The sequence below is a fragment of the Strigops habroptila genome, chromosome 11, assembly GCF_004027225.2.
Source record: "Strigops habroptila isolate Jane chromosome 11, bStrHab1.2.pri, whole genome shotgun sequence".
Lineage (NCBI taxonomy): Eukaryota > Metazoa > Chordata > Aves > Psittaciformes > Psittacidae > Strigops > Strigops habroptila.
In genome coordinates, this window is record NC_046360.1 from 11,640,665 (window position 1) to 11,656,397 (window position 15,733).

At 45.1% G+C, this 15,733-nt stretch overlaps 1 protein-coding gene across 2 annotated transcripts in view; it reads right to left on the reverse strand.

Moving 5' to 3' along the window:
* Nucleotides 1-15,733, reverse strand: part of BICDL1 (BICD family like cargo adaptor 1) — a 48,485-nt gene that overhangs the window by 12,343 nt on the left and 20,409 nt on the right. The window contains exons 3-8 of one of the 2 annotated variants that reach the window (XM_030502073.1): nt 5,847-5,963; nt 5,159-5,170; nt 3,763-3,909; nt 2,685-2,864; nt 2,162-2,380; nt 1,785-1,928 (exon numbers count right to left, since the gene is read on the reverse strand). In XM_030502073.1, coding sequence (XP_030357933.1) covers nt 1,785-1,928; nt 2,162-2,380; nt 2,685-2,864; nt 3,763-3,909; nt 5,159-5,170; nt 5,847-5,963 — 819 coding nt within the window. The remainder of the gene's footprint in view (nt 1-1,784; nt 1,929-2,161; nt 2,381-2,684; nt 2,865-3,762; nt 3,910-5,158; nt 5,171-5,846; nt 5,964-15,733) is intronic. The other variant, XM_030502074.1, reaches the window with a different exon arrangement.

Here is a 15,733-nt window from a genome sequence, read left to right on the forward strand (position 1 = left end):
TCAGCACTAGGTTTGGGGTTTTAACTGGTTTTGTCTGTTTTGGGTAAGAATGGGATGACACAGACAGAGGTGATTCCTGTCTCCACCAGCTCACCTTGCTCTCAGGCAGAAGCAATGAATGTGTGTGGTGCTACAAGGTTCCAAAAGCCATTTAGGAGGAGTTCCCCTTTTGTTGTATCAATACCAGTGACAGCGCAGAGGGATGTGGAGGCAGCAAAGAACTGCTGCCTCAGGTGGACCAGATTTCCATGTGCACTGATGTTCTTTAGTACTGAACTGAAGATAACGTTGCGTCTTCTATGGCAGGTGAGAATAATTACTAACCTTCAGCAAAAGTGAGGCTTGGCCTATCGGCAAAAGCTGCAAGAGATGTACTTGTTGTATGAAGCTGGAATGCTTCTCTGAGAGCAATGTCTGCTGCATTTGTAGTTATGCCTCATCTTTCTCCATATAACACAGAGGTGTGAAAAGAAAGTAGAGCTGCGGCCTTCCCTTTGCTCCCCGAATATTCAAAGCTTTGATAGTCAGTGACCCCTAAAACCAGAAACGGGGGTCCAGACTTGTGATCCAGGGCAGGTCCTTTGGTCCTTCCCAGATGGGGAGTTTGGGAAGATCAGACACAGCAAAGAACAACCAAGTGCTGCTCCCTCCTGGTGACCTGTAGAGGCCCTGCGTGTAAGGAGGTGCTGTATCCAGACAAGCAGGCTGGTGTATAGGTGATCACTCAAGATCTGTGAATAAGCCCCTAACAGTCTCTGTTAGCATAGCTATGTTTTAGCGATGTCTCCTCCATCTCAAATGTGTTTAAGGGTAAGGGGGCCTATGGATGATGCACAGGACTATGGCAGCACCCCTAGTGGAATGCCTGGGCTCATGGCTCACTGCGGGCAGAAGTTTGGACTCTCAAAGGCGTCTCTTGTGGTGGATGGAAGGACAGGTGGCAGGGCTGCTCCCTTGCTGCAGTCTGCCTCTAATCAGCTGCTTTGTCACCAAGACTATTTCCATCCTCATACACATGCAGCCATCACTGCAGGGGTAGTTAATGATGCTCTTTTTTTTCCTTTGGTTCCACGGTGGGAGCTCCCATAGCCCTGCACAAGGCTGTCAGACCCCAGGTTGTGCTGACTTCCTCAAAAGGGATGTGTTTCGTTTTTTCTTCTCCAAAGGAGCATGGCAAAAGGGCAGTACAGCTCCCCTGGCAAGACCAGGCAACGGTCTTAATCCCATTCCCTGCTCCAATGCAGTTAGTGCTGCAGAAGCAGCTGTGCTTAAGGCTGCTTCTGCTGTGGCCTCCGGATCCCCTCCAGTGTTTGGAGACTTGTCCCTGAGAGACAGGCATTGCAGAGCATCTCCTTGGGTGCCTGTCTCCATTTGCTGCTTTTGGCATAGGACCTCAGGCACAGACGATGCTGCATTCAGTGCAGATGCAGTGTGATTCTGTGCTTTGAGTGTGGTGTTGGTTTTGGGGTGGATCATTCATTGCTGTTGTTAGCCTCAGCTGGTTCCTGTTGGCCCTGGGGGGTGCTGCCTGGTGCCAGGCTAGCCATGATCAGGATTCTCTGGTGTATATTTATGAGGGTTTGTGATGCTGCTGTGGAGGGGGTGAACCTGCTCTATACACAGCAGAGCAGCACATAAAGCCTCTGCACTGGGTTTAACACTCTCCCTCTTTGTCCTAAATCCTCCTGGGTTACTTATCATGTTGATCTCTTTTATGGAAGGTATGTCTTGGAGGCTGAACACCAGTGTCACAAGACTACATGTAAAGTGTGGGAATTGCTAACCTGGCTGTGCAGTCGCTGCAGTTCCTCCAAACTCTGCCTCAGTTTCCCCCGTTCTCCCTCCATTAATTCCCTCAGGGCTCGTGAATCCTCGCTTGTTCTCCTGATCTGTTCCTCTAAGGTATCGTCGTCGCTTCGTCGAGAGCTCTGAGAGCGGGAGAGAAATCTCTTGCTCAGGTTTCACTTTAAAAAAGGCAATTGCATTATTACAATACTGGTTTGGGATGAGGGGGACTAAACAAGGAGGAAAACATGAATGTGACTTTGGTAGAGTTTCAGTTTTGCTGCCATATGCCTTCATAGGGGAAACCTGCAGCAAGCTCTGTCACCTGGGCAAGGGGACATGCACAAACCAAGGCCTCTCTGTGCCACCAACTTACCGTGGAGTCTGCCCCATCCAGCACATTTTGTATCAGTCTTTTCAGCTCGCTGAGAGCTGCCCGTAGGCTGCCGGCTGGGACGTCTTTGGCTGATGATGTTTCTGAAGACTCATCCATGGAGGAGTCTGTAGAGACTGCTGAGTCTGCACTATCGTTTCCTCTGAGATGGGAGCAAAGATACCGCACTTGGCAATATGCTTCCCAGAGCTGCAGCCTCAGCTGGAACAAGAGAGCCTGACATTAGCCTGGAATATCAAGACCATGGAGATCCTCCTTCCATAGTGAAGTGAGGATTGCCAAACCTCACAAATACTTGTCTAGCTTGCTATGTTGATCTTCAAATGGATGCAGAGGTTTACTTTCAAATGGTGAAAAGGGTGTTGATACCAGAGCTGAGACCGTAACCCAAGTTTTCTGGTTCTTGGTTCAGCTCCAAATCCAGATCAAGTGCATTAAACTCCCTTTCCCTGTGGGGCTGGTCACAGAGGACCTCGGGCTTTCCCAGGGGTAGGAGGGCAAATACCTGTTCTCGTTCTTGTTCCAGCTCCTCTGCCTCCATGCTCTGCTCTATCTCAGATAGCAGGGATGTGCTGGTTGTATTGAAATTTTGGAGACTTCTCTCCTCACTGAGCTCTTCTACCTTTCCCTGCAGCTGCCGGTAGGACAGGCGCACCTCTTGGAGCTCTAGCTGGCTTTGGTGCAGCTTGCAAAGAAAATCAAGGAATTTGTCAAGGAAGTAAGGAAAAAAGAAAATATTAGTGGAGGCGATATAGACTGGATGAATCTCTTGGTTTGTGAAAGAGCTGAGGGAGGAATGAGTGTCACAAAAGAGGATTTCCAGCCAGGAGGAATGCACTCTTGGCTGGTATTGCTCTTTACTGGAGCTTAATAATCTCCAAATGTCATTAGACACTGTTTAGGCTCCAGAATATCCTGAAAGATAAAAATAGCAGGTTAATCAGCACTAAATTAGGAGCATTGTGAAGAAGTTGGGACTCAGGTAAAAAAATTGCTGAAAATAACACAGCAGGAAGTGAATCCAAAAAGAAAAGTAATATAGATGTGTTTCTAAAAAAACTATATGCATATATAAATACAAATATATATATAAGAAAGGAAAAAAATGATTCAGGGCTGTTTGAAGAGCTGGGGATCCAGTGGTTGTCAACCCACAGAAAAGAAATGGAAAAATCTTGCTCTCTACTAAGATGTCTGAAGCCACAGAGGTGCCAGCTTGTTCTCCAGGGAGTGATGTTTAGTGACACAGCTGTGAACACCATGGGGCTTGTTGGGAAACCATATGAGCAGTGAGAGCTACGAGGGCAGTTAGTGCCCTCATTTCCCCAGCATGCTGACCCACTCACTTGCTCAGATCTCCCTCCTAAGCTGCTCTGCTGTCAAGATGCTCCATTGTGGCTCCTGTTACCTGTCCCTATGGGCAACACCCAGGGCCTTGTTCGCTGCCATGCTTACATGAGCTATTTTATTCTTCCAGCTGTTTTGTCTCCCGGTTCCTGATTATCTTCCTGGTCAGTTTTACCCCAAACCATATCTTTTACTCCACTTCCCCTCTCTTCCCTGTCCCTTGGCTGCCTCCTCACCTGCAGGTCCTTGTCATGGCTTTGTCTCTCCAGGATGAGGACTCGGTCCTGCAACTCCTCCACGGTTCCCTGGAGCAGGTCATTCTCCTCCATCATGGCACTAAGGCGATGCTCCAGCTCCCGCTTTCTGTCCGTCAGCATCTTGATCTGTGAAGGAAAGAGGTGGTGTCAGACCCTGCACTTTGCAGGGAGCAGAGAGGTGCGAAATCAACTTCTCAAGACAGAAATGAAACAGCAAAAAGCAGTATGCACGTATGTATTCTATACCTGTATGAAAGAAACTGTATCTGTGTGTGTGAAATGACAGGCAGAAATGAGCAAACAGATTAAGCGGAGACCAGCCCTGCCCACCCCTTGTACCTTAAAACTTGCAAGACTGGGCAAAACTAGTTACTTTTCCTGGCTGGTCCCTGACTGAGCATGGTGGCATTTTCTCCTGTATGGGTGCTGGAGACCACAGCGTGAGCCTGTGGGACCCTGCTCCCCACAGGGCTGTGCCACAGCACTACCCATACTCCTTACTGAATTGCTGCATGTTCACCAAGTCCTCACCAGAGACTTTTCTGTCTTTTTGCTTGTGAAGACTCCTTTCTATGCCATGCTTATTTTTAGCCTCATAGTGATCAGTTGCCTTTAAAATTGGTTCATTTCTTTTAATTGTCAAGGGCAGTGATTTCAGGTGGTGAGGGACAGTGTGCCAAGCAAAACCTCTGTGATTCAGTTAGCTGGGAACAGTGCACAGGATGAATCAGCACTAGCCAAGGTCACTTCTTGTTTAACCGAGAAAAAGGAGCCTTTACCAGTATGCACAGAACCTCTGGGGGCTGGGTATGCCATTTACCAGCCCAGTATAACTCTAAATATTCCCTATGGCCTCCTTTTAATTCATGGACCATAGACAAATTCAGCAACTTCTGAGTGGAAGGCCTCTTTGGGATCTTCTATCTCTGCTGCTTTCCAGTTTGCTGGAAAGATTCAGCTGCATGAGGGAATATTAGCAAAGTGTGTGGACTTGCTATTTCTGCAGGCTAAAGGCTGCTGTAGGTATTAGAAAGCTGCTCTCAAGTGACTAATGGTTTCTGACATCTCTTCCCACCACCATCATGATTTGTGTGGGTTGGAGAAAAGGGGTGCAAGAAAAATAAGAGGTATAATACAGAGATTGTACTGAGAGTTCGTATTTGGTATCCAAACCAGTAATGAACACCCTGTGAATGTCCATATAACAGAAACAACATTGCTCTGCCATAGGCCTGGGCCATGGGAAGGGCACGGGGGAAAGGGATTTGGAAAGCAAGAGATGGAAAGGAGGCAAGGTGAGGCATGCACAGTGACAGGCATGCGTGGTGACAGCGATGCACACGCGGGCAGACCCTTTCTGAGCCTCCATACTTACTTCAAGGACCTGCTGCTCCACACCAAGGGGAGGGGAAGAAAAGGCGAGGGACCAGCAGGGAGCAGGAGGGAGGGGGAGAAAAGAAGAAATTGAGAAATTTTAGGAAAAGCTTTTCCAGACAGCTTATAAATAAAAGAAGTGGTCAGGTAGTAGATTTGGACATCTTCTAACCATCTAGTTCCTGCCTACATGGGTCTTCCTGTCAGGGAAGAGAAGAGGAAGGAAGGAAATATCATTCCTGCCAATGTACCAGAGCTAACCCAGCTAGGAGCTCCTTGCTTTCCCACGTGCACGGGTTGGAGGCAGGAGAGGACCACTGCTTTCTTTACAAGCATAAGAAACAGAAAAAAGAAAAACCTTTGCAGACCTTCCCCCCATACCCTACAGTTTAATCTGTACTGAGGAGCAGCTCTGCAGGAGCACTGCCGTCGTCTATCTCCTGGAAGATCCTTCTCATCTGTTCATTTTGCAGGCATGCTTGTGGCCAAAGCAGCAGTGGAAGCTGGCCTGTGCCACCCCAGCCAGCCCTGGGTTGCAGCAAAAATTCTCACTGGGGGAGTCCTTTCCCCCACAGCTACCATCCTTCTCTTTGCTCCAAGCAGCAGGTTTTGTTTACTCAGTTCAAAGGGGTTCTTTCCACAAGTTAAAACACCTTTTGAAGGGGTGAGACCGAGTGCAGGTGACTCACCTCAGCTTGGAGGCTTTCGAGCCGCACGATATGTTGACTGCTGGAGGAGTTCTTCTCCCGAAAGTCCTCCCGGAGCGTATGGACCTGCAGGGAGAGCTGCCGCTCCACCTCTGACGCCTGCAAGGAGACACCAGATGGTGTTACCCACGGGGTTGTCCCATAGAAAGCAGTTATCTCCTCCAGCCCATTGGAAGATCTGCCCTGATATGACTTCTGCACAAGCCCCAGTTTTGGCAGAAACTCTGAAGCCTGCACAGTTTGGGTGAGGGAAAAGCTCATCCTTGACAGATGTTGAAGAGAGCAGCTATGTTGATTTTTCCCTTGGGGCAGCCAAGGGGACACAGCCCATAACTTTTTTCCATTGCAATAGAGCATGACTCCTTTGTCCTATGGGAAATTCAGTTTTCATCAAATATAGCCTAGCTGGGGTTGAGGAGGAGACCAGGCCACTGGCAAAGGTGAGGGGAACCCATCCTCATGCCCCCAGGAAACACAACTATTAGATTTATATTTTCTAAACCTCTGAACATCTTTGGCACAGCTCTAAAATAACAAGTGCTCTTTGCCTCTGATTTCTGGCTCCCGTCATGGCCAGAAGGAGAAGCATCCGCTCCACACGACTGTCAGGGCAGGATCGCTTGCAGAGGGCTTGGCCCTCTTTCCCATTTCGAGGAAGGAATGCCCCATTTATGCAGGGTGGTTTGAGGACAGTGGAAAGGCCATTCCTACCTGCAGGATGCAAGCTGCAGACAGCCCACATAAATGACAACTTAGACATATTGACTACTCTCCAGACAGCTTTATAGCTGATTTTTGCATGGTGAACACACTTGTTTAGGCTTGTAAGAGAACATAAGGTTTTTATGACAATTCCCTAAGGAGACAGCACAAATGGATGGTTTTCTATTTAATTAGCCTCCATCAGGTTCCATTACACTCTAGGCACAGACCTCCCCTTTTGGCAGATTAGCTGGAAGTGAATTGATCCCCCTCAAGAGGTGGCATGCTCGGGGCACAGAGCGAGCTGTATGTCCAATGGCAAGGGCCATCAGCGGCCACAGTGCCTTAGACAGGGAGATGAGACAGGAGGGAGGGATGGAGACAAGAGAAAACCTGCATTGGGGTCAGCAGCTGTGAGCAGGTTTGGGAGTGCATCCTTATGTCTGGCAAATGTGGGTTAGGATTTGACGTGGGGTGCTCTGGCTGACAGGGAGCCCAAGTTAGCAGCTCCACCAAAGGGAAATGACTTTGCTCCAGCAGCTTGTGACCTGAGGAATGAGGACACAGACCCAGCCTAAGCTGCCCTCAGAGGCAGCACTACCCCCTTTTAAAAATAGTCTCTTATTTTGCATGCTCTGCAGAATACTCCAAATCAGAAGCAAGAGGTAAAAGGCTGTTCCAGCTCCATCAAGTGGAGGAAACTGTGGTTGCCCCAACACCACTGCTGCAGGGGCAGCAGAAGACAGAAACACAGCCACAGAAATCAGTCAGGCTCTCACCACTGGCTTCTGGCATGAGAAATAGCTTCCAAAAGTAAGAAATAATCTTGTCTACCAATTGGTTTTTAGTTCCCTTCTTATGATGGATTAGCATAACTGGCCTTTTCCCTTTCTTTAAAGCCTCACATCAGAGACTGTTGCATATCACCTTCACCTCATTTATTTAATAAAGCTTCCAAGCACAGGCAGAGTACACAAAATATAATGATGGCACAGCACTATAGGAAGGGGTTGGTTATTTTTCTTCCCTTAAGCAGCTATAGATTTCAAAGCATCCTGAGCAGCTATTAATTGGTGACACTAAGGAAGATAGATGGATTGTGCTTATTTTGAATGATTCACTTGCTTTTGTAAAGACTGCTGAAACATCTTCATGCTGAAATACTCCACAGGAGCTATCAAGGATGAAGAAGCACCAGATGAAAAGCACCAAGGGATTTTGTCTGCAAGATGCCGACCACACTCCCAAGGAGCACAAGTGGTACCAGATGAGGTGACACACCAATGTTTGATAGTTAACTGTATAATTTATATGCAAGAACAATTCTATGTACAGACAGTGAAAATGTACAATATAGCAGTAAGAAACAAGAGAGTATTAATGGCATTGTAAAAATCCCTGCTAAGACAATATATAGCTGCTGTTGCTAGTTCTGGTCCCCATGCTCAGACTGGAGCAGGTGAAGGGATGGGCTGCAAGGGTGATCCAGATCGTGGAAAGTCTGTTATATGAGAGGAGACTAAAAAAGGATGGCTTGTTTTATCTCATGCAATGAATGCTGAGAGAGGTCTCCCTATAAATACATCATGGATAAGCACACAGAAGGGAAAAGAGCTCTATTTAAGCAGAAGCACAATTTTGGCAGAGAAAATGATGTGAATAAACTGCGTAAGAGTATATTAAGGCTGGGAATAGGAAGATTTCTACATTTCCAAGGAACTGCAGTACGATTCTTTCTCCTGCAACATTACAGTAGGAGAAATGGTGGCAAAAATTAATTCTGTGATGGGAGCTGGATCACTTTATCATGCAGTTTCTTTCAGAGGGCTGCCTATGACAGAAGGGAAATTAATTGACCTCAAAGGTCCTTTCCGGTACTAGACTGCTTGCAGGACTGTAAGGCTTGTATTCACCAGCTTTAAATCATCATCTGAAATTTAGCTACTTGCTGCTCAGCTTACATGCTCACACATCTTATTCCCACAGTTATAGCCCACATGGAGGGAAGAAAAGACTCACTTGTGAGCATTCAGGGCCTAAAGCAGACAGGATGTTACAGTGTCGTCTGAGCATGCACCATTCACATACTATCACGTTGTAGAGAAAAGTAAAACTAATATGTTCTTTAGTCTCATACAGTGCAGAAAACACTCTCTGACCACCCATTCAGCAGAAGTAAACAGAAATTACTGTATCAAGTGTTTCCCTCCATAGGAGAACAAGGAAAAGTCTTCATCCAGTTCTTCTAGATAGGGAAATGGTTGATACCTTTAGTCTAACCATTGTAAAGATCTGACATGAGACAAAGTCTTCTTAGCTGAGGTATGGTCATGGAAACCTCCTCTTCATGCTACATTTTTTTTCAGAGGTTATTAATACTGCTGTCAAACTACCCTTTCTAATTGATTATAAAGTCTAGATTTTAACATCAATTTGCATTATTTTATGGAAAGCCACCTTGACAGTGTCCAGTATTTCTCAGTTTTTATGACATATTTTCATATGGTTTCTACTAGGGTTCTCCACACTGCTGTACATGTGTGCATGTGTACATGTCTGTTTTTCTGTTTTATGCCATGAACTCACTGCTGATTACTTCCAATGTGCTCTTTTACTTAGTGTCATCAGAAGATGTAACCTTCTATCTACATTTTCCCTTTATTGCTCAAATAAGATATGGCTTTTGCTGAATTGAAGTGAGTTTCTTCTACCTCAGCCAGTGTGGCTCCACTCTCATTATGCAAACAGGGCTTTCTCTTCCCCATCAGTGTTTTCCTAAACATTAAAAGCTAAAATCTTTTGTGATTATGTCAATCATTTAGTGATGCATTGATTTCACTAGAAAAAAGTAATATTCTTTCCAGAAAGGCAGACATATATCACCCAGCATCACAGCTTTGCTCTGTAGTTAAGAAAGAATTAATTTCCTGGTTATAGGCAAATTAGCCAGCACAGCTACCAGGCAAATTTTGAAACGTATCTGCAAAAACATAGACATCAATTCACAATTACATATATTCAATCAAATGTGAGTTTTCTTTTCTGGACTTCAGGCAAGGTTTAGATGAGATTTGGGCAGTGCAAGAAGAAAGGAAGAGCAGGAGGACATTTTGGCCTCTGCTCTAACTAAGGGTTCATGTTCATTGCAAACCTGATTAAATTTCTCTCATGATTAATTCCGAAGTTTTAAAAGACACAAAACTGTGTAGATATTTGGCAGAAAAATATGGCTTACCAGTTATAATAACTCCATTTTAACGTCTGGAACATATGGGCAATAAATAAATAAATGCAAATAAATTGGAGCATTGACACTCCTGTGAAGAGGGAATCTTTGAAATGTTTGGGATGGACTGTGAGAAATGAACAGCCTGTAGGTTAGCCTCATTCAAAAGAAAGCCCTCTTTTGGGGGAAGGTTTGCTAAAAAAGACTAACTGCATATGAAACATCCAGCTAAGTCATGTCAGAAAGGAGAATGGAAAAAGTTTAATAGACTGTAGCTGGGTGAAGAAACCAGTGTTTCCATATGATTTACTTCTACAAACAAGATGATTCAAATTTAACAAAGGCTACTGAAGATTTTTTTGCCTAAAATAGCTAAGAAAAAGAAGTCCTAATTAGTGATAAATTTGTTACGTTCAGGAGAGTGTGCTACCCCTTTTATTAATTTGCTAATAGCTGAGTTCAAGGGACTCCCTGTTCCCACTGTGGTACCATTAACACTTCCCACCACTAATTGCTGCCTCCCTTGGCTTCAGGTTCCTGATTCCCAGCTCTTCTTTGAGAGGAAAATATATTTGGCTACTGAAACGCAAGCAAAGGAGGAAATAACAAACATCTTGCTTTAGAATGACACATTTTGAACATATATCAATCTGGCTGCTGAGTGAAGCCCCAGAGGATGGGGACTGCTGCCCTGCCACGGCACCCCAGCACTCACTGGCAGTGGTGGGAAGCCTGGTTTCCTGGGGTAGCTGACCCATGCCAGGAAAGCGGTGAGGCCATGGCTGTTTTCCAGACCTTGGCATGCCATCACCATAAGCAACCATTTATATTTTGCATACCTGGAGGTTGCCCAGTTTGAGAATCTTTAAGAGATTTTTTTTACCAAAGCTTTTAATTCAGGTCAACTTTAAATTGTTATTCAAAGCATCAGTCTATCAAGGAAAGTGCTTATGTAGTGGGGGTTGGACTAGATGATCTCCAGAGGTCTGTTCCAACCCAAACAATCCTGTGATTCTGTGAATAGTGGTGCTTGCCACTACTCATTTTTGAAGGGCTTCATTTACCGTTAGAGGAATTTGAAGTAAAAACAGTGATTGGAAAACGTTTGGCCTGGCCATTGCCAAGGATAGGATTAATAACAAGGATTTTTATTCTGTTGTAAACCGGAGAGGGGACGAGGGTTGGAGCTGTACTGAGCATGTACATCACCTGCCTTTGCTGTGTTGTGATGATGCCACGTAGATTTTGGTGTGAGGAGATGCTTTTGTGGTTGATGCCATCAGTGAAGTTTGTAAAGGGTGTGCAACGAATGCATATTTTAATGACAATTCTTAAACACACGTTTCACCAAGGCGAGGGGTGGAAATTATTGTGTGTTGGTGTGCAGGCAGTGAGGTCGCAGGGACTCCTCTGAGCAGCTTCCCCACAGGGCACAGCTGAGCCTGCCAGCAATGCCAGTGATGCCTCTGGGAAAAGCTACTTAAGAAAGGACAAAACACTGTCTGCTGGAGAAGAATGAGGTCAAAAGTGTGAGAAACAGCCCCATGAGCATCAGGGTTATGGGAGGAGGAGGAGAGGACCTGGCTAAGCCTTCTCCAGAGCACCTCTTACAGCTCCCCAGTGCAGTGCAGGACATTGGAGCTGGGGACTGTTGTGCATCATGGCCAGAGCCAGCGCTGTCACCATCTCTGCCAAATTGCCGTAGTGGCGCTGAATCCTCCTCTCCTTGTCTCATCCCTCGCTCTGCTACTGCCCAGGTGTGGGGAAATTTAACTACACAAAGTATGTAGCAGCCTGGTCCTGGTGTGAGAGGGGGTCACTGCCCAGAACAGTTGTGTGGAAAATGAGAATTCAGGTAACTTGCAACATTTCCAAGCTATTTTGGTTGTAAATATCCAACAGAGACTATGAACATTTATCCCATGGGATAGTTTTAGAAAGAAAAGAAATGGATTTTTAAGACTGTAGAAGTGCTAGGATAGTGCTGTGTGATATATACCTATTATGTATCCAGTAGCTATAAGCAGACTGGCAGGTGGATTAAATACCAGTAGCCAGAGTGAGTATATCTGCTCAGCTTTTGCAGCTAAGATTTACTTCTTAACACAGGTTTCTTTCTGCTCAGGAACCACCTCTGCAACCTGCCACAGCTCCCATCAGCCCACTCCCTGGCGCTCTTCTTGTGCTTCTCAGCCAACTGCTGTTTGGTTTAGGTAAGATCCGAGAGGTGGCCACGGTAGGCACATGCAGCATCCAGCCTAAGGTGTCCTCACTAGGGCCTGGCACCGAGTCACACGCCTGTGTGACACTGTGAGCACACTGTCTCCCTGTCTCTTTTACCTTTTTCAGTGCAATTCAGGCAAATCATATCTGGTGTTTGGTGCCTTTGTACCACACACCTTCACAGTCAGCCACCTGCAATAGTCTTTATACCCCTGCAGGTCTCCTTCTGGTTATTCCTTCCCTCTTCTTATTCAGAGGATCTAATAAATCCATATCTGCTTAGACAGAAGGGTTGGATTTTGTGGCATGTTGCCTGACCTCCTTTGTTAGAGCCATACAGGCTGATGAGCCTTCCCTCCAGTGGGAAACAGGCTGACATTGTAGGGCACAAGCTGGCTGGATTGGTTAGCAGGGTCCTGCACTGACAATATGGCAGGTGGACATAAGAGGAAACAAACGAACATTTTCTTTGGCACAAAGTAGGCTTGTCAAGAAAAAAGAGAATCAAAGATCTAAAGGATGAGGATCCTTAATTGCCAAAGCAAGGAGTCTGAGTAACGGAGAAAGGCACTGGAATTACTCTTTTATAAGCATCAAGCTTGGACACATTACTGATGGGAGAAGTCTCATGGCTGTAGCATTAAACCTATTCTGAGAGGTCTCTGTGAGACAAAGGACAGCAGTGGCATCTTATGCAAAGATCTGCACTACTTCCACAGTCATTTTGGCAATACAATATTTCAGTGCTTGTGTGAAAGTGAGAATGCTTTCTTGCAGATATGTTCCCCTTGCCCGTCTGTAGCACAAGTAGGAAATGCTTATCATGTCCTTTGACCTCACTCCTATTTACCTGAGTTTTAAAATAAAACAAACCAAGAACGTGAGTAGTTTCCTCTCAACACACCTGTCATGCAGTGGGCTCTTGTGGATGGCGATGAGTTGATGCCACACCAGCTCAGATGTCTCACATAAGAGAGGCAGAGGCTAATGATGGAGCTGGCTATAATAAGAGAGAGCAGGGGGCACCTGATTTTCATTCTCTGTACGGCTGGGCTTGCACCTGCCCATTGAGGTAAAGAGTTGGAGTGGAGATGTTTAGCTCCTTGGTGGAAAACTCCACAAAACCTGAACCTGCTCAGCCTGAAGCTGCATTTCCTATTTTTGGGGATAAAGTTCTTGCACCGGCTGACTTTGGTTGCTTCCCATGTTTCCATGGCTGGATGGCTGGAAGTGCTGCTAGAGATAACTGCTGTTAATACTTAGCCATGTTACTTTTTTATTTCCAAGTGTCCTTGAAAAATTGTTTTAATGGAGATGGTGAACTTTTGCAGTGTCATGAAGCAAAGCATGAACGAGTCGGAGCAGATAGTGCAGAAAGCAGTCAAGAGTTTTCCTGGCAATGTAATAGTTCTTTTTTCCCCTTCCTATAAGGCTAGCTGATATATGAGAACCAGTTTGCAAGGCAAATACCTGAATGCTTTGGCAAAGAGCTTAGGGGAATGAATGCAGAATGGTGGTCTTCATCTTGTTTTTCAGCAGGTGCTCAGATAACTGGTTGAGGCCAAAAGCCATTAGTTTAGGCTAAATCATTTTACAGGATTAGGAGCTGCTGTTTAGAGCAGAAGAAAAGGCAATTGTGTGCCATATGGGGGCAACTGTTGCTGGATGTAATGTCTCCAGGTTCATTGTTTGAATGAAAGAAACAGCTTCACAAGTGGATGTGGGTTATGCACTGTTTTAGGAGGTGCTTAAGCATGAGCCTCCCTTTTTTTTGTGATTTATTCTTGACCTAAGCATTTGGCTCTTGTGGAGAGGAAAATACAGTGTGTGGAAAAATGAGTCAGCCTGCTTCCTGTGGGAGGGACTGCCGGAGGCTTGCTGCTTTGAATGCTGCAATAAATTAGCAGTGGAGATAACTCAGAGGACAAAGTGTGCCTGGAGGACATGCGATGCTAAGTAGCGCACCCAGTGGCTCTTGCTCTCTGTATGCAAATTCTGCTTGCAGAGGAAGAGTGGGAGATGAGACAGCTTTGCACAGTGGCTCCCAGGGCCGGTGTCTTAAGGGCTCTGAATGGAGCTGAGTACAGGGCTTGTTAGTAGCAACTTGGCTCCTGGTTGTTGAGAAAGAATAGGGTAATAAAATGTAACGCTAGCAGACTCTTCTAGTTCTGTGTAGATGCTGCACATGACCTTGAATGAAGCAGCAGTTCCTTTGCACTTTAGTTATCTATCTGTAAATGGAACTGGAAAGGCTTGGGGCTTAAACAATCAAGTGCGGTGATGCTAAGTGGAGCTGAGAGGAACCACTGCATTAATTTCAGTGGAGTGCAGCGTAGGTCCAGTGTGTTGCAAGGGGTCTGGGACCTTCACGTTAAAAAGTCTGTTGCCCGTTGCAGCTTTCCCCCAACCTCTCGTGTGAGGCTGCAGTTTCTGAAGTTTTGCCTTGGCCTAGCAGACTGAACCCATACAGTTTGAAAGCTGGATCGTCTGTGTTTTGCATCAGTAAGTTCAGTGGACTGCTCTCTTAGATAACTTCTAATGCATTTCTAATGCACAATTTCCATGAATAAGTTATTTTTCCCTGACAAAAGACACATTTTATCTTGATAGCGCATTTTGTCCAAGTTACCTTTGATGTGGGTTTTTAATCCAGATTTTTTGAGCTCAGTTTGACTTTTCTACTTGAGCTAAAAGATGAAGAATATTTCTTCCAGTAAATTTCTAGTGAGCTCTAAATGTGGGTCAGGTGATAGCCTAATGAAATACAAAATGCCTGAGTAGGTTAGAAATAGCTGAACTGGAAACATGACGACTTTACCTGGTCACTAAAACCTTCTGAAAAGAGAAGCAAAAGCTTATGGTGGTGGTGGCAAAGAGAAATGTAACATACCCTCCTGCTCTGGGAGTCTTTGCTGTCTTCCCCTGGAAGACAGAAGTCAGGGCAGTCAATCTCTATTCTTGAATTTATTTTTTTATTAAATTGTTTTAGTCTAAGACTTCAAACCTGGAGGTGTTCAGACTCAAATGTCTGTGCCTGGAAGCAAGAGACGATAATTAAGCTTCTTGCAGTCTCTTACTCTGGCTTTAAGCACTCAATCTCCTTTATTTCAAAGAAAATTAACTGATTTCTACTGGGGATAGCTAATATGTGTTGGCAGGCTAGGAGCCCTGCCTGCTTTTGAAATCTCCATCTAGACACCCTGTTAGCTCAGAATATACTCTTTTAGGATTTAATAGTAGCAATACACAAACCAAAAGCTTTCCAATGTATGCAGGCATAATGCTCAAACTTGCACTTACGTGTCTGAGTGTGTAAAAATACTGGTGTCTGTTCCCATACGTGTGAAACAAGTGGATGCCAAAAAAGATGGTGCAAAATTTGTGGAACTGGCTTAAAATATATTAATCTCTCTCAGTAAGCCTTCAGATAGGAAGAGAGACATTCTAAAATGTAGGTGTATATATAAACTTTATGGTAGACTGCCCTGGGAGATGTTTTATTAGCTTTTAAATCCCTGCCAAGTCTGACTCCCAGTAACTTCCATCAGGTTGTTTCTTAAAAACAGTACTGATGTTTGTTCACTTCTCTCACAACTCAGTGAATTTGTCTCAAAACCAGAGGAGGAAGAACTAAGAAGTCTTTTTTTTTTTGATGTTTGGCTTGATAGAAGCAAGATAGAAGATGTTCTGTGCAGAAAGCTTATTTCTCATAGCTGAT